This window comes from Cynocephalus volans, chromosome 14 (assembly GCF_027409185.1).
Source record: "Cynocephalus volans isolate mCynVol1 chromosome 14, mCynVol1.pri, whole genome shotgun sequence".
In the NCBI taxonomy this organism is placed as follows: domain Eukaryota; kingdom Metazoa; phylum Chordata; class Mammalia; order Dermoptera; family Cynocephalidae; genus Cynocephalus; species Cynocephalus volans.
This window is the reverse complement of record NC_084473.1, coordinates 92,137,505-92,160,449: the sequence shown is the minus strand read 5'-3', so window position 1 is coordinate 92,160,449 and position 22,945 is coordinate 92,137,505. Positions and strand designations below refer to the sequence as shown.

Sequence of the window (22,945 nt, the reverse complement as noted above, 5' to 3'; positions counted from 1 at the left end):
CCTCTTCTGCTGGCCAGTCCTCCCACGGCCAGATGGAAACCTGACAGGCCCAGGCTGCTTCTTGGTAGGGAAATACCCGTGGTCTCCACCACTTCACGTCACACAGCACCGCTCGGCTCACGTCCAGGCCCAACAATAAAAAGGGCCTGACGTCATCGTCAAGTCCCCTGCTTTGAAGTGGAGGCCGCTCCTGCTGCCCCGGCCTGGTGGGGTGGGAAGCCTCGGCCGGGCAGCAGGCGTGGTCAGCCTCCAGCTGAACTGTGCTCTGGGCTTGGCGGAGGTTGAAAGCTACGCCTCTTTCTCTCATCGGCATCTCCAAGGGTCTTCAGAGCCCGGACATGGTCCCCACTGTCCCCCTGACTAGAATATTTTGTGTGGGCCTCAGAGAACCAAGGAGCCCCTGACGGGTAGCGGCAGCCCCACCTTCTCTTGGCCTGCATCTGTTCACTGCCCAGGCTGCCTCCTGGGACTGGGCCTGTGAGATTCCACGCCGACTCTCTCACACGAGGCCCTCACCTGGGCCGTCGGCCCTCTCCTCAGCTCCGCCATCAAAGCAGCCAGCCTGTCTCTTGCCCTCTAGACTTTGGGGTGGGGGTGGGGGTGAGGCATCAGTCCACTGGATTTCTCCACCTGCGGAGGACACCTCAAAGCCTAAAGCTCTCTTTAAAGCCCTCTTCCTCTGGCTTGATGTGAACGAGGGCATCTCACCTCACCCTCTGGTCTCAGCTCACCTCCCTGATATCCCCGCCTCTAACCTCAACACTTGACTCCTTGGTACCCTTGGTGTGGGTGAGGGGTCAGGCCATCTCTTCTCTAAATGCGGCATCAATGTGGGCAGGGGTCAGGGGCTGGGCGGGGTCATCTCACGGCACACACCGGCCTCCCTCCCCACATGGGGCTGTGATCATCAGTGTTTGTACGAGGGTTGGAAGCTAACTGCTCCATGCTTTGTCCAGAAAGTGCAAGGAAGGATTTGGGACCATGGAGGAGGGGCCCATGGTGTGGACCAGGCTGGCTGCCAGCCTCCTGGTTTGGTCCCTGGCATTTAGGCTCAGAGAGACAGGGTGCTAGGAGGTAAGATGGGAGGCCCAGAGGGTGGGGAGGGACACTGGCCACCACCACCCAGAGCAGGGCCTCAGGCTGACTCCAGAGAACTCAGTTATGTCCTGAAATGCCACCATCATACGTTGACTCCTTTGGGTAAGTATTGCCTTTGCTATGCAGCCCACATCCAGTCTCTGCATCCTAGTTTCTCAGCCCTCAGGTAGATAAGCAACAAGTCCTGTCTCTTGGTTGATCCTTGTAAAGCGTATAACACGCTTCCCCGTTGATACTCATAGCTCGATAAATAAATGTTAACTCACACTGCTTGTCCCTTCGGGTAGCATGGGCAGGCTCTTGCCCACCAGGCGACCCTCTCTTAGCACAACTCGGCCAACTGGAGCTGCCCTGGCCAGTCACCTGAGACCTTGGATGCCTTGGCCCATCTGGCATTTCTTTGGCAGAATCTTCCATGGGGCCTTTTGCTGGGTGGCAAGGCTGGAGCGTCTGGCACAACAATTCGAGTTTGCAAATACAAAAGCCACATCTTAAACATCACAAATTAGAACTGTGGTTTGGCAAAATATTTTTGTGCTCCTTTGAGGACCTGAAACTCCAAGAATAGTAGAAAACAGAATGTCTGGGATATTTATATACAGGTTAAGAGTCTCTAATCCAAAAATCCAAACTCCTAAACTTTTTGAGTGCTAACATGACACTCAAAGGAAATGCTCATTGGAGCATTCTGCAAATGTATTCTCCAAATATTCCCAAATCTGAAAACATCCTAAATCCAAAATACTTTCCAAGCATTTTGGATAAGGGGTACTCAATCTGTATTTTAATGGGGAGAAGAGAATGACAAAGTTGACTGTGGGACCGCAGGCCGCCAGAGTCATCCGACAGCCATGTTACACATGGTGTAGACAGCTGGAAGCCAGGAGTCATCTCATGCACGCACCTGTCTCCAGAGGCCTGACGCAATACCTCAGACAATGAAGAGACCAACACTAGAATTTTGATTAGACTCAACACATCCACAATTCAACTCAATTTAAAATTGCCTCACATACTCTTGGTAGCAATAAAACTGCAGCCTTTGGAAGATAATCTGGTCCTATCTTTCAGTATTTTCCATGTGGATATTCTTTGTCCCATCAGTGTCACCTCTAGGCCCAAACCCAGAGAAATCTCTGAAGGACACCAGGATGCTCACTGCAGCATTGTGTAGGACAGCACAACCTGGACACAACCTGAGTGTCCACCCGTGGGGCACGGGGTAAATACATGATGGTAAAATCATAATTGATGCAGCTTTAAAAAAAGAATGAGACGGTCCTCTCTACCCTGACATGGAAATAGAGGTCTGCAGGTTTCTAGATAGCAGAGCAGATTTAAACACAGGTGTTCGGACAGCGCAACGGGACCTGAGCTGAGGGACAGGAAAGTGCAGCCTCAAGACCCCGTGTCATTCCGCTTTCTCGCTCTCTTTCCCTGGGATCCAGAACCTCCGCCCTCCTTTTAGGTGCACTGGCTGGGGAGAGGCTGTGGCGGGAGCGGGAGCACGCGGGCAGCGGCTCAAGCGGGGCAGAGGCTGCAGCGGGATCAGGAGCGGGCGGGCAGCGGCCGGAGCCGGGCAGAGCCTGCAGGGGGATCGGGAGCGCGCAGGCAGCGGCTCGAGCAGGCCAGAGGCTGCGGCCAGATCGGGAGAGCGGGGACAGCGGCTGAGCGGTGCAGAGGCTGCAGCGCGATCGGGAGTGCGCAGGCAGCGGATCGAGCGGGACAGAGGCTGGAGCGGGAGCAGGAGGGTGCAGGCAACAGCTGGAGCTGGGCAAAGGCGGAGGCGGGAGCGGGAGCGTGAGCGTCGGGGCAGCGGCGGGAGAGGGGCAGAGGCTCGAGAGGGGCAGAGGCTGCAGCTAGATCGGGAGTGGGCGGGCAGCGGCTCTAGCGGGGCAGAGGCTGCAGCGGGAGCGGGAGGGCGTGGGCAACAGCTGGAGCTGGGCAAAGACTGCTGCGTGAGCTGGAGCGCTAGCGTGCGGGCAGAAGCTCGAGCGGGGCAGAGGTTGCGGCGGGATCGGGAACGCGCAGGCAGCGCCTCGAGCGGTGCAGAGGCTGCAGCGCGATCGGGAGCGCGCAGGCAGCGGCTCGAGCGGGGCAGAGGCTGCTGTGGGATCAGGAGCGGGTGGGGAGCGGCTCGAGCCGGGCAGAGCCTGCAGGGGGAGCGGGAGCACAGGGGCAGCGGCTCCAGCCGGGCAGAGGCTGCAGCAGGATCGGGAGCGCGCGGGCAGTGGCTCCAGTGAGGCAGAGGCTGCAGCGGGTTCTGGAGCGCGCGGGCAGCGGCTCCAGGCGGGCAGAGGCTGCTGTGGGATCAGGAGCGGGTGGGGAGCAGCTCGAGCCGGGCAGAGCCTGCAGGGGGAGCGGGAGCACACGGGCAGCGGCTCCAGCCGGGCAGAGGCTGCAGCAGGATCGGGAGCGCGCAGGCAGCGGCTCGAGCAGGGCAGAGGCTGCAGCGAGATCGGTAGCGCGCGGGCAGTGGCTCCAGTGAGGCAGAGGCTGCAGCGGGTTCTGGAGCGCGCGGGCAGCGGCTCCAGGCGGGCAGAGGCTGCAGCGAGATCGGGAGCGTGCGGGCAGCCGCTGGAGCGAGGCAGGGGCTGCAGCGGGATCGTGAGCACGGGCAGCGGCTCCAGCAGGGCAAAAGCTGCAGCGGGATCGGGAGCAAGCGGGCAGCAGCTCTAGCGGAGCAGAGGCTGGAGCGGGAGCAGGAGGGCTCGGGCAACAGCTGGAGCTGGGCCAAGGCGGAGGCGGGAGCGGGAGCGTGAGTGTGGGGGCAGCGGCGGGAGAGGGGCAGAGGCTCGAGAGGGGCAGAGGCTGCAGCGTGATCGGGAGAGCCAGGGCAGCGGCTGCAGCAGGGCAGAGGCTGCAGCGGGAGCGGGAGGGCGTGGGCAACAGCTGGAGCTGGGCCAAGGCTGCGGTGGGGCGGGAGCAGGAGGGGTTGGGAAACAGCTCGAGCTGGGCAAAGACTGCAGCGGGAGCTGGAGCGCTAGCGTGCGGGCAGAAGCTCGAGCGGTGCAGAGGCTGCAGCGCGATCGGGAGTGCGCAGGCAGCGGCAGCGGCTCGAGCGGGGCAGAGGCTGCTGCGGGATCAGGAGCGGGTGGGCAGCGGCTCTAGCCGGGCAGAGCCTGCAGGGGGAGCGGGAGCGCACGGGCGGCGGCTCCAGCCAGGCAGAGGCTGCAGCGGGATCGGGAGCGCGCAGGCAGCGGCTCGAGCAGGGCAGAGGCTGCAGCCAGATCGGGAGCGTGCGGGCAGCTGCTCGAGCGGGGCAGAGGCTGCAGCGGGATCGGGAACGCGCGGGCAGTGGCTCCAGCTGGGCAGAGGCTGCAGCCTGAGCGGGAGCGCGCGGGCAGCCGCTCTAGAGAGGCAGAGGCTGCAGCGGGATCGTGAGCGCGGGCAGCGGCTCCAGCAGGGCAAACGCTGCAGCGGGATCGGAAGCAAGCGGGCAGCAGCTGTAGCGGAGCAGAGGCTGGAGCCGGAGCAGGAGGGCGCGGGCAATAGCTGGAGCTGGGCAAAGGCGGAGGCGGGAGCGGGCGCGTGAGCGGGGGGGAAGCTGCTCGAGAGGGGCAGAAGCTCGAGAGGGGCACGGGCTGCAGCGGGATCGGGAGGGCGCGGGCAGCGGCTCAAACAGGGCAGAGGCTGCAGCGGGATCGGGAGCGCCAGGGCAGCGGCTCGAGCCAGGCAGAGGCTGCAGCGCGATCGGGAGCGCACGGCAGCAGCTCGAACGGGGCAGAGGCTGCAGCGGGAGCAGGAGCGGGAGCGTGCATGCAGCGGCTGCAGCGGGGCAGCGGCTGGAAAGGGGCAGAGGCTGGAAAGGGGGGCTGCATAGGGAGCGGGAGCTGGCGGCAGCAGCTCCAATGGGCCGACGCTGCAGTGGGATCGGGAGCACGCGGGCAGCGGCTCTAGCGGGGCAGAGGCTGCAGCGGAGCGGGAGCGCTGGAGCGCTGAGGAGGCCGCTGCAGCGCTGACGCTCCTCAGAAGCAGCTGGACTCTCCTACCTGCTGCTGCAGGAATCTGTGGCAACACGTTGCTTTGGTGGAAGAACGTGAAGCAAGTTGAGCTTCACAGAGACACTAACTGCAGAAGAAGTGCTTCAGCAGCCACTTCAGATGACTGTGGAGGGTCTTTGGTGCTGCACCAAAACTCAACTGACAAATACTAGGTTTTTAAAGGCCAAGAAGCTTTAGAGAAGAAAATTTCCAGAAAAATGGCTTTGGTTTGAGGAGAACATCCGTGAACAAAGAAAAACGGAAGCACTCCCCTCAGGACAACCTCGGGATACGTCACTTCACAGACTCGGCTGGAGGTTTTTACCCACATGGGCCCGGCCTCTTCTTCTGTCTGTCTCTGAATCTGCCTGAGAAAAGATCTGCAGATGGTTATGGCCACTGCCTCATTTCCAGTTTCCAATATTCTGCAAGTTTCTTTCTTGGCCAATTCTAATCTGGAAGAAGAGACGGAAGGAAACTGTGGAAAATGTAATTAATTCCCAGCTTAGCTGCACTGACAGAGTACAAAGCACCAGAGTGTAATGCCACATACTGTCTTTTTTCTAAGGCATAAATAGGAGACTTACCAAATTATTTTCTAGATAAGAAATATCAAAGAATTTTCTAGAGAATTTCCCCTATTTTACAAAAAAAAAATTTTTTTTTTTGCAAAAACTGAGAAGAAAATCTCATTTATTTTGTTAATGCATACCACCCATATAGGCGCTATAGAGTTGAATGATTTTTTTTTCCCCAAGGATTAAAGTTCTTAACGTTGCGGTCACATGGAAATCATCCTTAATTTTAACCTAAAGATTGACTGGTGCATATTCTTCAGATATTTCAAGCAAAACTTAGCAGTAATGTATTATTTTTATCATCAGAAAAACGTTAACTGTCAATTACACACACACATGCATAATTATATAATACACACATCTCCATGTACGGCGGCACTTCACAAAGCTCAGGGAAGATTCATATTATCTTTCAATTCTATTTTTCCACAAACATTTTGAAGTTCTCAGATACCCATATATGCAGGATGTTATATGGCTTTTTACCTGTATACAGTGCTCACTGTTTTCTATTCATAAAAAATTTAAATTAGAACCATAGAAGCATCATTATACCCTCCTTACAGGTTTCTTTCTAGATAGTAAAGGTCTATGAAACACATAAACACTGGTTAATAATATGCTTCATCTTCTTATCATATCTTCTCACCACAGACTTTTTCATTGCAGCATGGACAGAGGCTTAGATTTCATGTTTTAAGAGCATAAAAATATCCATCGACAGCAAGTTTTTATAAATAGAGGGTCTTGAAGGGTCTTAGATCCACAATTTCTTTTGGTAATTTTAAAAGATTATTATTATTTTTAACGGACACCTAATAACTGTACATATTTATGGGGTACATTGTGATTTTTTTAATTAAAAACCTAGCTGATTTTATTATTATTATCAATACCAAGCAAGTCTTTAAATCAATGAAAATTTAATTAAGCATAAAGTTACTTTCACATTTGTCTACAACCGTAGTAAATACAGTTCTTGGCATAAAGACACAGCCCTTGGAGTTTAAAACATCCCCAACTGCAAGATTACCTAAATAAATTTCCCATTATTGTTTATGTAATAGTGGGTTAGTTAATCAAATTAAAATAATTATACAATCTAGGATAAAATAAAATGGAAATAATTTACTCACGAAATTCATATTTAAATCATCTTTACTTACAAAATAGTATCCTGAGAATTATAATTCCATTAAGCTTCAATTTGAGCAAAAATTGTAGTTACTTAAACTGAAAATGAAAGATAAGTCAAAACTATTTATGAAGAGAGACCAAAAATATCATCAGGTTTCTTGCTGTGCTTCTGGATTTCAGGAGCAGGCTCATTTGAGCACGGAATCGACCCTGAAGGGAACTCACCCCTACTTTCAGAATGTGGGGGTGGAGGTGACAATCCAGCTCCTAGAGGAACATAAGGAGGAAATCCCCTCAGTGAATAGACATTTCTCATTGCAAATGGAGGTGGTGGCTGGACAGAGAAATCCCTTGGTAGAAAATAATTTTGAGGAGCTCCATACATGCTTCCTGGAGGAGGTGGAGGAAAAAGAGTTTCTCTTCTCATGAATGGACCCCTCCTATCCACTGGAAACAATGGACCTCTGATTGCAGGAAAAGGTGGAGGAGCAAAGCCAGGGCCACTTGCTTCCCTTTCAGCAGGCACAGATGAATGAGGCACATTTACATCACCAAGGTCGTCTTTGGTATCATTTCTGCTGGATTCCGTTTGTGAGGGCTTTGGCCCATCCACTTTATCCAAAGAAGCCAGGTTAAAACTTCTGAGTTCTGCTGGGCCAGATGGTCCACCAGGATCAGGATCAAATCCGTCTTGCCTTTGTGGAAGAAGAGCTGGATCAGAACATGGGTGGCCTGGTGGAGGAATCATCATCCTTCGGTGTTGTTCCCACGGAGGTGACAGGAACCCAGATGGAGGTGGTGGCTGCACAGGGAAATCCCTTGGGAGATAATAATTTTGAGGAGCTCCATACATGCTTCCTGGAGGAGGTGGAGGAAAAGGAGGTTCTCTTCTCATGAATGGACCCCTCCTATCCACTGGAAACAATGGACCTCTGATTGCAGGAAAAGGTGGAGGAGCAAAGCCAGGGCCACTTGCTTCCCTTTCAGCAGGCACAGATGAATGAGGCACATTTACATTACCAAGGTCGTCTTTGGTTTCATTTCTGCTGGATTCCGTTTGTGAGGGCTTTGGCCCATCCACTTTGTCCAAAGAAGCCAGGTTAAAACTTCTGAGCTCTGCTGGGCCAGACGGTCCACCAGGATCAGGATCAAATCCGTCTTGCCTTTGTGGAAGAAGAGCTGGATCAGAACATGGGTGGCCTGGTGGGGGAATCATCATCCTTCGGTGTTGTTCCCACGGAGGTGACAGGAACCCAGACGGAGGTGGTGGCTGCACAGGGAAATCCCTTGGGAGATAATAATTTTGAGGAGCTGCATACATGCTTCCTGGAGGAGGTGGAGGAAAAGGAGGTTCTCTTCTCATGAATGGACCCCTCCTATCCACTGGAAACAATGGACCTCTGATTGCAGGAAAAGGTGGAGGAGCAAAGCCAGGGCCACACGCTTCCCTTTCAGCAGGCACCGATGAATGAGGCACATTTTCATTACCAAGGTCGTCTTTTGTATCATTTCTGCTGGATTCCGTTTGTGAGGGCTTTGGCCCATCCACTTTATCCAAAGAAGCCAGGTTAAAACTTCTGAGTTCTGCTGGGCCAGACGGTCCACCAGGATTAGAATCAAATCCGTCTTGCCTTCGTGGAAGAAGAGCTGGATCAGAACATGGGTGGCCTGGTGGAGGGATCCTCATCCTCCGGTGCTGTTCCCACGGAGGTGACAGGTACCCAGATGGTGCTCCATGAGAATCGGTTAACCTATCACAGCCCGATTCTCCTCTTTCATTGGTCATCTGGTGATCCAGAGTATTCTCTGGGCCTCTTGAGCCTCTTCCTCCTCCTCGCCCTGGAGTCAAAGGTGCGAGTCTGAGTGGAGAGAGAAAAGCTCTCGTTTCAGATGAAGGTCGACCCACTGGTGAGGCACCACATGGGGAATGCTCTCCGCCAAATGCTGTCTTTGGAACATCAACTACATATGGATCTTTTTTGAAAAGTTCAAATTTAAACTCTTTTTCAGCTAATTTTTGTCTCTTGGAAACATTTACTTTCCTTAAATACCTGAGGTGTCTTTCAGCAGTCTCAGCTGCCACCCAGCTGCCATGCGCTTCTTTCTCATAGGAAGTCATCTGCCCTTGATAAGAACGAACGCTTCTCTCCAATTCTTCTTCTGCATCTCTGGCTCTCCTTCTGTAGGTCTCCAGTTCCTCAGCTGCATGGCTCATCTTCTCTTCTACTTTGGAAAGTTTCTCCTCCTTCTCTAACCGGTCCTTTTCCTCTGCTATTAACTTCCTGTGGAGTTTCATTCCATTTTCTTGATACAGTTCAGTCATTCCTTTAAGTTTCTGCCGAAGCTTCTGATTTTCACTTTCCAACTGTGTGTTTTCTGACTGTAAAGATGCTTGTTCAGTCTGGAGATTTGTAATATGCTCTATAAGCTCTTCCTTTGTTTTATCTACTTCAGACAACTCAGTGTAAATTTGGTTTCTTTCTCCTTCTAGGGTTTTGAAAGAAGCATTTAACTTAGCAGTGTGAATCAGTTTCTTCAAAGCTCCTTTTGGCAGATCATCTAAGCGAGCACCCTTTTGTGATTCACTCTTCATCTGCAATTCCAAGTCATCAGCCATCATGTCTTCTCCAAGCACAGCAGCCCAGTCTGTCATCTTGAGCAAGCGTTCAGCCAGAGACTTGATGTGATTTTCTTTATCACTCAGAACTCGTTCTGCCTGGACTTTGGAGTTTTCAAATATTATTTTCTGTTTATTAAGTTCACTCACTTGTTCTTTCAATACTTCCGCTTCTTGTAAAAGCTGTTTCTGGCTTTCCTGAAGTTGGGAATTTTCATTCAAGGCGTCTTTTATTGCCACCTTCAGACGTTCTTCATTCATTTGAAATATTTTGCAGATTAGTTTGGCTTCAGCTACTTGTGACTGGATGGATTTCGATTCATCTTCTAGGGACTGTATCCTTTTTGAAATATCCGCCATCAATTCATCTTGCTCACAATGTTTAGATTTCTGTTCCTTTAATTCTTTTGCTAGAAAGACTATTTCATCCTCAAGTTTAGATTTGGAGCTGCTCAGCTTTTCATAGGTTGCCTCCAAGCTTTGTGCTTCTGTTGACCCCTTCTCAAAGCTGGCATCCTTCACAGCTGACTCCAAGCCTTCATACTCCTCTTGAACAACGCAAAGTTTGTCAAGTAGTTTACATTTTTCTTCAATTAGTCCAGAAAGCTTTTCAGCAAGCTTTTTCTCTCTTCTTACATAAAGCCGGCTTCTCACCGATCGAACACTTCTCCACAAAAACAAGAGAATCAAAAATCCAGTAAGAGCCGCACATGTCACCAGTTCCCACGGAAAACCAGGGCCCGGTCTCAGGTCTTCAGGCAATGCTGCCACAGTCCTGCACAGCTTTCCCAGGACCAGCCCCAAGTACGGCTGAGGGGCAGCCCCGGGCACCTCCATGGCGCCCCCGAGGCTGCTCCGGCTGTGGCCACAGTAGCCACGGCCTGGCCGGGCCACCACCAGCAGCTGAGACAGCTCTGCGTTCTGTCGGGAACGCGAACCGGCCCCGGCGACAGCAGCAGACACAGCGCAGCCGGCCTTGAGGGGAGCCGGGGAGCACTGGCGCCCACCGGCCTCAGGCGTCCCCCACGCGCACCATGGTAACCAGGCCCCTTTGTGACGTCACTTCCGCCACGCGGTTCCGGAGCCTGCCCCGCGCGAGCCTGTGACACACGCTGTCCTAGCCACCCCCACCTCGGCTTGGTTTTGGCCGGGCCACCGCTGGATTTGAATCCATGTTTATAATGATGAAATCTGGGTAATCAGCATACTCATCACTCAAATATTTGTCATTTCTTTGTGCTGGGAAAATTCAAAATCCTCTCTTTTAGCTATTTGAAATTATCTAATAAATGCGTGCTGACTCTAGCCACCTTACAAAGCTGTAGATCAGTACAAATAGTTCCTCCTGTCCAGCTGCAACTTTGTATCTGTAACCTCTGCCTTTCCCCTCCTCGCCCTACCCTTCCCAGCCTCTAGTGACCACTATTCTGCTACTTCTAGGAGATCAACTTTTCCTTTGGCAATTTTTTAAAGGAAATTTTGCGATTTTAATTTCTTTCAGAGGAGCATCCTTCCTTAGATATCTGCCAAGGAACAAAAGTGTTTTCTTTGGACTAACTTTGCCAAAATAGCCGTAGAATGTGGCAATGGGAAGAGGCCTGAGACACTCTGGGCTTCAGCTGGCCCAACGCTTTCTTTATAGGTAATGAAGCAAAGGTCTACAGTAAGTGCACTACTTGTCCAGGGCTGTTTAGCTATTTAGTGGCAGAAGTGTGTTGTATTTCGGGATCTGCTGGATGTCAGTGAAATGCTCTTTGTTTAAAAAACACTTTATTGAGGAATATTTTATATACCTTGTAATCCACCCATTTCAGGTATGCAATTCAATGAGTTCTAGTAAGTTCATCAAGTTGTGCAGCCATCACCACAAATCAGTTTTAGAACATTTTCACCACACCAATAAGATCTCCTGTACCCATTTATTCTTTTTCCCCCCCAGTTTTATTGGTTATGAATATTCACGGGATGCAAGGCTGATTGTCACCGTTCATACCCAAGCTGTGATGGCCAGATTCATACTGGCCACATGACCGTTACATTTATTGTATCACCTTTATTGACTTTCATATGTTGAACCATCCTTGTATCCCTGGCATGAATCCCACTTCAGGTGCCTGAAACCTCTGCCAAGTTTCTCTTTTTGGTGCCCATAGGAGCCAGCCTGTGCCGCTGGTTCCCATGGAAACAGATCCCTGAGACACACCCTGCCTTGCAGCACGCACAAAGCGCTTGCTCGCCCTTTGCCTTTTCTTTTTTGTTTTTTTAGCCAGCCAGTTAGTTCCAACTTTCAGGACCCCAGGGGAATAAAATGAGGACTGTTCCAGAGGGGAGGCAGCTGCCCAGGTGTCTGGCCCAAGCTCCCAGCCCACCCTGCCCCCTGGGGAAAGGGGGGGCAAGCCTCAGGTCAGGGCACAGCTCCCCAGGAGCCCCTCGGCCTTTCAAGGCCAGGACAGCCCTGCTCCTTTGGCTCCCAGCACACTTCCAGGAGCAGGGACGCGCTGAGCGTTTTGAGTCTTCACGGTGGACTTGGGAGGAAGGTGTCTTTATCTCACTCTATGGATGATGACAGTGAGACCCAGAAAAGTAAAAGGGTTTGCCCAAGTCACAGGCTAGAAAGTGACAAAGCCGGGACATAAAGCCTGTTCCTTTCATCCCAAAGCGAGCATGGCGGTCAAGATGCACCCCAACCGATGACACACCCATGTTTCATACGTCAGCTTGGAGACTTGCTGATCACACTGCCCAGGACAGGCCTGGCCTTCCTTACTGTGTGAACTGAAAAGGTAGGACCAGAGAAGCCCACCCCCAAACCAGTGCTGCCCTCTGGTGAGTCACCCTCCCACTGCTCAGAGGTGCTTTCTTCGAAGTTAACAAGCTGTGCAACCAAACAGGTCAGGACGACTGCCCTGCCCACTGGGCCCCCCAGGCCCCGGGGCCTTGGGAACCTCCCACTGCAGCAGCCAACCTGGAGGGTTCCCCTCATGCAACACAGATGTGAATGTTCCTGCCCCCTGCCATGACCCCCCTCTGCCACTGGGTCCTTTCCCAGGCAGGAGGGAATGGGGACCGAGGACGCCTGAGTAGGCTCCTTGCATGGGCCTCAGCGGTGGCCGTGCTGTGGGCACGTGGCCATTAGCAAACTCCCCAAGAGAGAGTCAGTTTTGCAAGAGTCTCTGGCAGCTATCAGACCCAGAAAAGGGGCGGAAGGCTGCAGGAGTGCCTGCCCTGTTAGCTACGAGCTTGAGCCTGATGGGTTGGAACTGTGCTTTTCCTCCCACGGTGGCAGGAGCCCGAGGGCAGGGCAGTTTGGAAGTGGAAAGGGAAGGAATCGTTTCAAGTCTGGATGAAGGCTGCGTTTCCTTATGTTGCAGTTACTGAGCACTTCACACTGGAGGCGGCGGTGATGAGACGCGTTAGCTGACCAGGGTCTCATACTCTCATCCCAGGCAGGAGAGGGGCTTGGCAAGCCCCACCCACAAGTCTTGGGGTCTCCTGGACCTTCCTCATGACCCCCTCCACTCCAGGCCCAAGTTCAATCCCTCCTCCCCAGGACCCCAAGCCGGCAGGTGGAGCTCTTCCGTACCTTTCCCTCAGGCCCTTTCTACTGTTGGGCCTGGCTGAGGGGCAGAGACAGAGAAATTCCCCCTCGGGGTTTGGGCCCTGCCCCACCAAGAGCCCCTGCCTGAGACCAAGGCCCCTCTGGGAGGGGGGTGCGTCTCACCATGCACGTGGTGCCCGCTCTTTAAAGAAGGTCAATAAACACCTGTTGCCCCCCCAAAGCCCTCCTCTGGATGCCACAGAACTCAGGGATGTCACCAGGACACTGAGCCAGCACAGCTGTGGAACTGGAAACCACTTAAAGCAGCTTTATTTGTGTCCACCTCTGGCCCTTGAAACCTCTTCTGCTGGCCAGTCCTCCCACGGCCAGATGGAAACCTGACAGGCCCAGGCTGCTTCTTGGTAGGGAAATACCCGTGGTCTCCACCACTTCACGTCACACAGCACCGCTCGGCTCACGTCCAGGCCCAACAATAAAAAGGGCCTGACGTCATCGTCAAGTCCCCTGCTTTGAAGTGGAGGCCGCTCCTGCTGCCCCGGCCTGGTGGGGTGGGAAGCCTCGGCCGGGCAGCAGGCGTGGTCAGCCTCCAGCTGAACTGTGCTCTGGGCTTGGCGGAGGTTGAAAGCTACGCCTCTTTCTCTCATCGGCATCTCCAAGGGTCTTCAGAGCCCGGACATGGTCCCCACTGTCCCCCTGACTAGAATATTTTGTGTGGGCCTCAGAGAACCAAGGAGCCCCTGACGGGTAGCGGCAGCCCCACCTTCTCTTGGCCTGCATCTGTTCACTGCCCAGGCTGCCTCCTGGGACTGGGCCTGTGAGATTCCACGCCGACTCTCTCACACGAGGCCCTCACCTGGGCCGTCGGCCCTCTCCTCAGCTCCGCCATCAAAGCAGCCAGCCTGTCTCTTGCCCTCTAGACTTTGGGGTGGGGGTGGGGGTGAGGCATCAGTCCACTGGATTTCTCCACCTGCGGAGGACACCTCAAAGCCTAAAGCTCTCTTTAAAGCCCTCTTCCTCTGGCTTGATGTGAACGAGGGCATCTCACCTCACCCTCTGGTCTCAGCTCACCTCCCTGATATCCCCGCCTCTAACCTCAACACTTGACTCCTTGGTACCCTTGGTGTGGGTGAGGGGTCAGGCCATCTCTTCTCTAAATGCGGCATCAATGTGGGCAGGGGTCAGGGGCTGGGCGGGGTCATCTCACGGCACACACCGGCCTCCCTCCCCACATGGGGCTGTGATCATCAGTGTTTGTACGAGGGTTGGAAGCTAACTGCTCCATGCTTTGTCCAGAAAGTGCAAGGAAGGATTTGGGACCATGGAGGAGGGGCCCATGGTGTGGACCAGGCTGGCTGCCAGCCTCCTGGTTTGGTCCCTGGCATTTAGGCTCAGAGAGACAGGGTGCTAGGAGGTAAGATGGGAGGCCCAGAGGGTGGGGAGGGACACTGGCCACCACCACCCAGAGCAGGGCCTCAGGCTGACTCCAGAGAACTCAGTTATGTCCTGAAATGCCACCATCATACGTTGACTCCTTTGGGTAAGTATTGCCTTTGCTATGCAGCCCACATCCAGTCTCTGCATCCTAGTTTCTCAGCCCTCAGGTAGATAAGCAACAAGTCCTGTCTCTTGGTTGATCCTTGTAAAGCGTATAACACGCTTCCCCGTTGATACTCATAGCTCGATAAATAAATGTTAACTCACACTGCTTGTCCCTTCGGGTAGCATGGGCAGGCTCTTGCCCACCAGGCGACCCTCTCTTAGCACAACTCGGCCAACTGGAGCTGCCCTGGCCAGTCACCTGAGACCTTGGATGCCTTGGCCCATCTGGCATTTCTTTGGCAGAATCTTCCATGGGGCCTTTTGCTGGGTGGCAAGGCTGGAGCGTCTGGCACAACAATTCGAGTTTGCAAATACAAAAGCCACATCTTAAACATCACAAATTAGAACTGTGGTTTGGCAAAATATTTTTGTGCTCCTTTGAGGACCTGAAACTCCAAGAATAGTAGAAAACAGAATGTCTGGGATATTTATATACAGGTTAAGAGTCTCTAATCCAAAAATCCAAACTCCTAAACTTTTTGAGTGCTAACATGACACTCAAAGGAAATGCTCATTGGAGCATTCTGCAAATGTATTCTCCAAATATTCCCAAATCTGAAAACATCCTAAATCCAAAATACTTTCCAAGCATTTTGGATAAGGGGTACTCAATCTGTATTTTAATGGGGAGAAGAGAATGACAAAGTTGACTGTGGGACCGCAGGCCGCCAGAGTCATCCGACAGCCATGTTACACATGGTGTAGACAGCTGGAAGCCAGGAGTCATCTCATGCACGCACCTGTCTCCAGAGGCCTGACGCAATACCTCAGACAATGAAGAGACCAACACTAGAATTTTGATTAGACTCAACACATCCACAATTCAACTCAATTTAAAATTGCCTCACATACTCTTGGTAGCAATAAAACTGCAGCCTTTGGAAGATAATCTGGTCCTATCTTTCAGTATTTTCCATGTGGATATTCTTTGTCCCATCAGTGTCACCTCTAGGCCCAAACCCAGAGAAATCTCTGAAGGACACCAGGATGCTCACTGCAGCATTGTGTAGGACAGCACAACCTGGACACAACCTGAGTGTCCACCCGTGGGGCACGGGGTAAATACATGATGGTAAAATCATAATTGATGCAGCTTTAAAAAAAGAATGAGACGGTCCTCTCTACCCTGACATGGAAATAGAGGTCTGCAGGTTTCTAGATAGCAGAGCAGATTTAAACACAGGTGTTCGGACAGCGCAACGGGACCTGAGCTGAGGGACAGGAAAGTGCAGCCTCAAGACCCCGTGTCATTCCGCTTTCTCGCTCTCTTTCCCTGGGATCCAGAACCTCCGCCCTCCTTTTAGGTGCACTGGCTGGGGAGAGGCTGTGGCGGGAGCGGGAGCACGCGGGCAGCGGCTCAAGCGGGGCAGAGGCTGCAGCGGGATCAGGAGCGGGCGGGCAGCGGCCGGAGCCGGGCAGAGCCTGCAGGGGGATCGGGAGCGCGCAGGCAGCGGCTCGAGCAGGCCAGAGGCTGCGGCCAGATCGGGAGAGCGGGGACAGCGGCTGAGCGGTGCAGAGGCTGCAGCGCGATCGGGAGTGCGCAGGCAGCGGATCGAGCGGGACAGAGGCTGGAGCGGGAGCAGGAGGGTGCAGGCAACAGCTGGAGCTGAGCAAAGGCGGAGGCGGGAGCGGGAGCGTGAGCGTCGGGGAAGCGGCGGGAGAGGGGCAGAGGCTCGAGAGGGGCAGAGGCTGCAGCTAGATCGGGAGTGGGCGGGCAGCGGCTCTAGCGGGGCAGAGGCTGCAGCGGGAGCGGGAGGGCGTGGGCAACAGCTGGAGCTGGGCCAAGGCTGCGGTGGGGCGGGAGCAGGAGGGGGTGGGAAACAGCTCGAGCTGGGCAAAGACTGCAGCGGGAGCTGGAGCGCTAGCGTGCGGGCAGAAGCTCGAGCGGTGCAGAGGCTGCAGCGCGATCGGGAGCGCGCAGGCAGCGGCAGCGGCTCGAGCGGGGCAGAGGCTGCTGCGGGATCAGGAGCGGGTGGGCAGCGGCTCTAGCCGGGCAGAGCCTGCAGGGGGAGCGGGAGCGCACGGGCGGCGGCTCCAGCCAGGCAGAGGCTGCAGCGGGATCGGGAGCGCGCAGGCAGCGGCTCGAGCAGGGCAGAGGCTGCAGCCAGATCGGGAGCGCGGGGGCAGCGGCTCAAGCGGTGCAGAGGCTGCAGCCAGATCGGGAGCGTGCGGGCAGCTGCTCGAGCGGGGCAGAGGCTGCAGCGGGATCGGGAACGCGCGGGCAGTGGCTCCAGCTGGGCAGAGGCTGCAGCCTGAGCGGGAGCGCGCGGGCAGCCGCTCTAGAGAGGCAGAGGCTGCAGCGGGATCGTGAGCGCGGGCAGCGGCTCCAGCAGGGCAAACGCTGCAGCGGGATCGGAAGCAAGCGGGCAGCAGCTGTAGCGGAGCAGAGGCTGGAGCCGGAGCAGGAGGGCGCGGGCAATAGCTGGAGCTGGGCAAAGGCGGAGGCGGGAGCGGGCGCGTGAGCGGGGGGGAAGCTGCTCGAGAGGGGCAGAAGCTCGAGAGGGGCACGGGCTGCAGCGGGATCGGGAGGGCGCGGGCAGCGGCTCAAACAGGGCAGAGGCTGCAGCGGGATCGGGAGCGCCAGGGCAGCGGCTCGAGCCAGGCAGAGGCTGCAGCGCGATCGGGAGCGCACGGCAGCAGCTCGAACGGGGCAGAGGCTGCAGCGGGAGCAGGAGCGGGAGCGTGCATGCAGCGGCTGCAGCGGGGCAGCGGCTGGAAAGGGGCAGAGGCTGGAAAGGGGGGCTGCATAGGGAGCGGGAGCTGGCGGCAGCAGCTCCAATGGGCCGACGCTGCAGTGGGATCGGGAGCACGCGGGCAGCGGCTCTAGCGGGGCAGAGGCTGCAGCGGAGCGGGAGCGCTGGAGCGCTGAGGAGGCCGCTGCAGCGCTGACGCTCCTCAGAAGCAGCTGGACTCTCCTACCTGCTGCTGCAGGAATCTGTGGCAACACGTTGCTTTGGTGGAAGAACGTGAAGCAAGTTGAGCTTCACAGAGACACTAACTGCAGAAGAAGTGCTTCAGCAGCCACTTCAGATGACTGTGGAGGGTCTTTGGTGCTGCACCAAAACTCAACTGACAAATACTAGGTTTTTAAAGGCCAAGAAGCTTTAGAGAAGAAAATTTCCAGAAAAATGGCTTTGGTTTGAGGAGAACATCCGTGAACAAAGAAAAACGGAAGCACTCCCCTCAGGACAACCTCGGGATACGTCACTTCACAGACTCGGCTGGAGGTTTTTACCCACATGGGCCCGGCCTCTTCTTCTGTCTCTCTCTGAATCTGCCTGAGAAAAGATCTGCAGATGGTTATGGCCACTGCCTCATTTCCAGTTTCCAATATTCTGCAAGTTTCTTTCTTGGCCAATTCTAATCTGGAAGAAGAGACGGAAGGAAACTGTGGAAAATGTAATTAATTCCCAGCTTAGCTGCACTGACAGAGTACAAAGCACCAGAGTGTAATGCCACATACTGTCTTTTTTCTAAGGCATAAATAGGAGACTTACCAAATTATTTTCTAGATAAGAAATATCAAAGAATTTTCTAGAGAATTTCCCCTATTTTACAAAAAAAAAATTTTTTTTTTTGCAAAAACTGAGAAGAAAATCTCATTTATTTTGTTAATGCATACCACCCATATAGGCGCTATAGAGTTGAATGATTTTTTTTTCCCCAAGGATTAAAGTTCTTAACGTTGCGGTCACATGGAAATCATCCTTAATTTTAACCTAAAGATTGACTGGTGCATATTCTTCAGATATTTCAAGCAAAACTTAGCAGTAATGTATTATTTTTATCATCAGAAAAACGTTAACTGTCAATTACACACACACATGCATAATTATATAATACACACATCTCCATGTACGGCGGCACTTCACAAAGCTCAGGGAAGATTCATATTATCTTTCAATTCTATTTTTCCACAAACATTTTGAAGTTCTCAGATACCCATATATGCAGGATGTTATATGGCTTTTTACCTGTATACAGTGCTCACTGTTTTCTATTCATAAAAAATTTAAATTAGAACCATAGAAGCATCATTATACCCTCCTTACAGGTTTCTTTCTAGATAGTAAAGGTCTATGAAACACATAAACACTGGTTAATAATATGCTTCATCTTCTTATCATATCTTCTCACCACAGACTTTTTCATTGCAGCATGGACAGAGGCTTAGATTTCATGTTTTAAGAGCATAAAAATATCCATCGACAGCAAGTTTTTATAAATAGAGGGTCTTGAAGGGTCTTAGATCCACAATTTCTTTTGGTAATTTTAAAAGATTATTATTATTTTTAACGGACACCTAATAACTGTACATATTTATGGGGTACATTGTGATTTTTTTAATTAAAAACCTAGCTGATTTTATTATTATTATCAATACCAAGCAAGTCTTTAAATCAATGAAAATTTAATTAAGCATAAAGTTACTTTCACATTTGTCTACAACCGTAGTAAATACAGTTCTTGGCATAAAGACACAGCCCTTGGAGTTTAAAACATCCCCAACTGCAAGATTACCTAAATAAATTTCCCATTATTGTTTATGTAATAGTGGGTTAGTTAATCAAATTAAAATAATTATACAATCTAGGATAAAATAAAATGGAAATAATTTACTCACGAAATTCATATTTAAATCATCTTTATTTACAAAATAGTATCCTGAGAATTATAATTCCATTAAGCTTCAATTTGAGCAAAAATTGTAGTTACTTAAACTGAAAATGAAAGATAAGTCAAAACTATTTATGAAGAGAGACCAAAAATATCATCAGGTTTCTTGCTGTGCTTCTGGATTTCAGGAGCAGGCTCATTTGAGCACGGAATCGACCCTGAAGGGAACTCACCCCTACTTTCAGAATGTGGGGGTGGAGGTGACAATCCAGCTCCTAGAGGAACATAAGGAGGAAATCCCCTCAGTGAATAGACATTTCTCATTGCAAATGGAGGTGGTGGCTGGACAGAGAAATCCCTTGGTAGAAAATAATTTTGAGGAGCTGCATACATGCTTCCTGGAGGAGGTGGAGGAAAGGAGGTTCTCTTCTCATGAATGGACCCCTCCTATCCACTGGAAACAATGGACCTCTGATTGCAGGAAAAGGTGGAGGAGCAAAGCCAGGGCCACTTGCTTCCCTTTCAGCAGGCACAGATGAATGAGGCACATTTACATCACCAAGGTCGTCTTTGGTATCATTTCTGCTGGATTCCGTTTGTGAGGGCTTTGGCCCATCCACTTTATCCAAAGAAGCCAGGTTAAAACTTCTGAGCTCTGCTGGGCCAGACGGTCCACCAGGATCAGGATCAAATCCGTCTTGCCTTTGTGGAAGAAGAGCTGGATCAGAACATGGGTGGCCTGCTGGGGGAATCATCATCCTTCGGTGTTGTTCCCACGGAGGTGACAGGAACCCAGATGGAGGTGGTGGCTGCACAGGGAAATCCCTTGGGAGATAATAATTTTGAGGAGCTCCATACATGCTTCCTGGAGGAGGTGGAGGAAAAGGACGTTCTCTTCTCATGAATGGACCCCTACTATCCACTGGAAACAATGGACCTCTGATTGCAGGAAAAGGTGGAGGAGCAAAGCCAGGGCCACACGCTTCCCTTTCAGCAGGCACAGATGAATGAGGCACATTTACATTACCAAGGTCGTCTTTGGTTTCATTTCTGCTGGATTCCGTTTGTGAGGGCTTTGGCCCATCCACTTTGTCCAAAGAAGCCAGGTTAAAACTTCTGAGCTCTGCTGGGCCAGACGGTCCACCAGGATCAGGATCAAATCCGTCTTGCCTTTGTGGAAGAAGAGCTGGATCAGAACATGGGTGGCCTGGTGGGGGAATCATCATCCTTCGGTGTTGTTCCCACGGAGGTGACAGGAACCCAGACGGAGGTGGTGGCTGCACAGGGAAATCCCTTGGGAGATAATAATTTTGAGGAGCTGCATACATGCTTCCTGGAGGAGGTGGAGGAAAAGGAGGTTCTCTTCTCATGAATGGACCCCTCCTATCCACTGGAAACAATGGACCTCTGATTGCAGGAAAAGGTGGAGGAGCAAAGCCAGGGCCACACGCTTCCCTTTCAGCAGGCACCGATGAATGAGGCACATTTTCATTACCAAGGTCGTCTTTGGTATCATTTCTGCTGGATTCCGTTTGTGAGGGCTTTGGCCCATCCACTTTATCCAAAGAAGCCAGGTTAAAACTTCTGAGTTCTGCTGGGCCAGACGGTCCACCAGGATTAGAATCAAATCCGTCTTGCCTTCGTGGAAGAAGAGCTGGATCAGAACATGGGTGGCCTGGTGGAGGGATCCTCATCCTCCGGTGCTGTTCCCACGGAGGTGACAGGTACCCAGATGGTGCTCCATGAGAATCGGTTAACCTATCACAGCCCGATTCTCCTCTTTCATTGGTCATCTGGTGATCCAGAGTATTCTCTGGGCCTCTTGAGCCTCTTCCTCCTCCTCGCCCTGGAGTCAAAGGTGCGAGTCTGAGTGGAGAGAGAAAAGCTCTCGTTTCGGATGAAGGTCGACCCACTGGTGAGGCACCACATGGGGAATGCTCTCCGCCAAATGCTGTCTTTGGAACATCAACTACATATGGATCTTTTTTGAAAAGTTCAAATTTAAACTCTTTTTCAGCTAATTTTTGTCTCTTGGAAACATTTACTTTCCTTAAATACCTGAGGTGTCTTTCAGCAGTCTCAGCTGCCACCCAGCTGCCATGCGCTTCTTTCTCATAGGAAGTCATCTGCCCTTGATAAGAACGAACGCTTCTCTCCAATTCTTCTTCTGCATCTCTGGCTCTCCTTCTGTAGGTCTCCAGTTCCTCAGCTGCATGGCTCATCTTCTCTTCTACTTTGGAAAGTTTCTCCTCCTTCTCTAACCGGTCCTTTTCCTCTGCTATTAACTTCCTGTGGAGTTTCATTCCATTTTCTTGATACAGTTCAGTCATTCCTTTAAGTTTCTGCCGAAGCTTCTGATTTTCACTTTCCAACTGTGTGTTTTCTGACTGTAAAGATGCTTGTTCAGTCTGGAGATTTGTAATATGCTCTATAAGCTCTTCCTTTGTTTTATCTACTTCAGACAACTCAGTGTAAATTTGGTTTCTTTCTCCTTCTAGGGTTTTGAAAGAAGCATTTAACTTAGCAGTGTGAATCAGTTTCTTCAAAGCTCCTTTTGGCAGATCATCTAAGCGAGCACCCTTTTGTGATTCACTCTTCATCTGCAATTCCAAGTCATCAGCCATCATGTCTTCTCCAAGCACAGCAGCCCAGTCTGTCATCTTGAGCAAGCGTTCAGCCAGAGACTTGATGTGATTTTCTTTATCACTCAGAACTCGTTCTGCCTGGACTTTGGAGTTTTCAAATATTATTTTCTGTTTATTAAGTTCACTCACTTGTTCTTTCAATACTTCCGCTTCTTGTAAAAGCTGTTTCTGGCTTTCCTGAAGTTGGGAATTTTCATTCAAGGCGTCTTTTATTGCCACCTTCAGACGTTCTTCATTCATTTGAAATATTTTGCAGATTAGTTTGGCTTCAGCTACTTGTGACTGGATGGATTTCGATTCATCTTCTAGGGACTGTATCCTTTTTGAAATATCCGCCATCAATTCATCTTGCTCACAATGTTTAGATTTCTGTTCCTTTAATTCTTTTGCTAGAAAGACTATTTCATCCTCAAGTTTAGATTTGGAGCTGCTCAGCTTTTCATAGGTTGCCTCCAAGCTTTGTGCTTCTGTTGACCCCTTCTCAAAGCTGGCATCCTTCACAGCTGACTCCAAGCCTTCATACTCCTCTTGAACAACGCAAAGTTTGTCAAGTAGTTTACATTTTTCTTCAATTAGTCCAGAAAGCTTTTCAGCAAGCTTTTTCTCTCTTCTTACATAAAGCCGGCTTCTCACCGATCGAACACTTCTCCACAAAAACAAGAGAATCAAAAATCCAGTAAGAGCCGCACATGTCACCAGTTCCCACGGAAAACCAGGGCCCGGTCTCAGGTCTTCAGGCAATGCTGCCACAGTCCTGCACAGCTTTCCCAGGACCAGCCCCAAGTACGGCTGAGGGGCAGCCCCGGGCACCTCCATGGCGCCCCCGAGGCTGCTCCGGCTGTGGCCACAGTAGCCACGGCCTGGCCGGGCCACCACCAGCAGCTGAGACAGCTCTGCGTTCTGTCGGGAACGCGAACCGGCCCCGGCGACAGCAGCAGACACAGCGCAGCCGGCCTTGAGGGGAGCCGGGGAGCACTGGCGCCCACCGGCCTCAGGCGTCCCCCACGCGCACCATGGTAACCAGGCCCCTTTGTGACGTCACTTCCGCCACGCGGTTCCGGAGCCTGCCCCCCGCGAGCCTGTGGCACACGTTGTCCTAGCCACCCCCACCT

The 22,945-nt window shown here is 52.1% G+C and overlaps 1 protein-coding gene across 1 annotated transcript; it reads right to left on the bottom strand.

Annotated features, from left to right (window-relative positions):
* Positions 1-19,386: 19,386 nt before the first annotated feature.
* Positions 19,387-22,649, bottom strand: LOC134362645 (melanoma inhibitory activity protein 2-like; the record flags this gene model as incomplete). The annotated part of the gene is made up of 2 exons (XM_063077824.1): positions 20,478-22,649; positions 19,387-19,524 (listed from the first exon to the last, which is right to left on the bottom strand). Coding segments are annotated over exons 1-2 (2,310 nt in total), but the record flags the coding sequence as incomplete, so codon positions are not given.
* Positions 22,650-22,945: the final 296 nt, after the last annotated feature.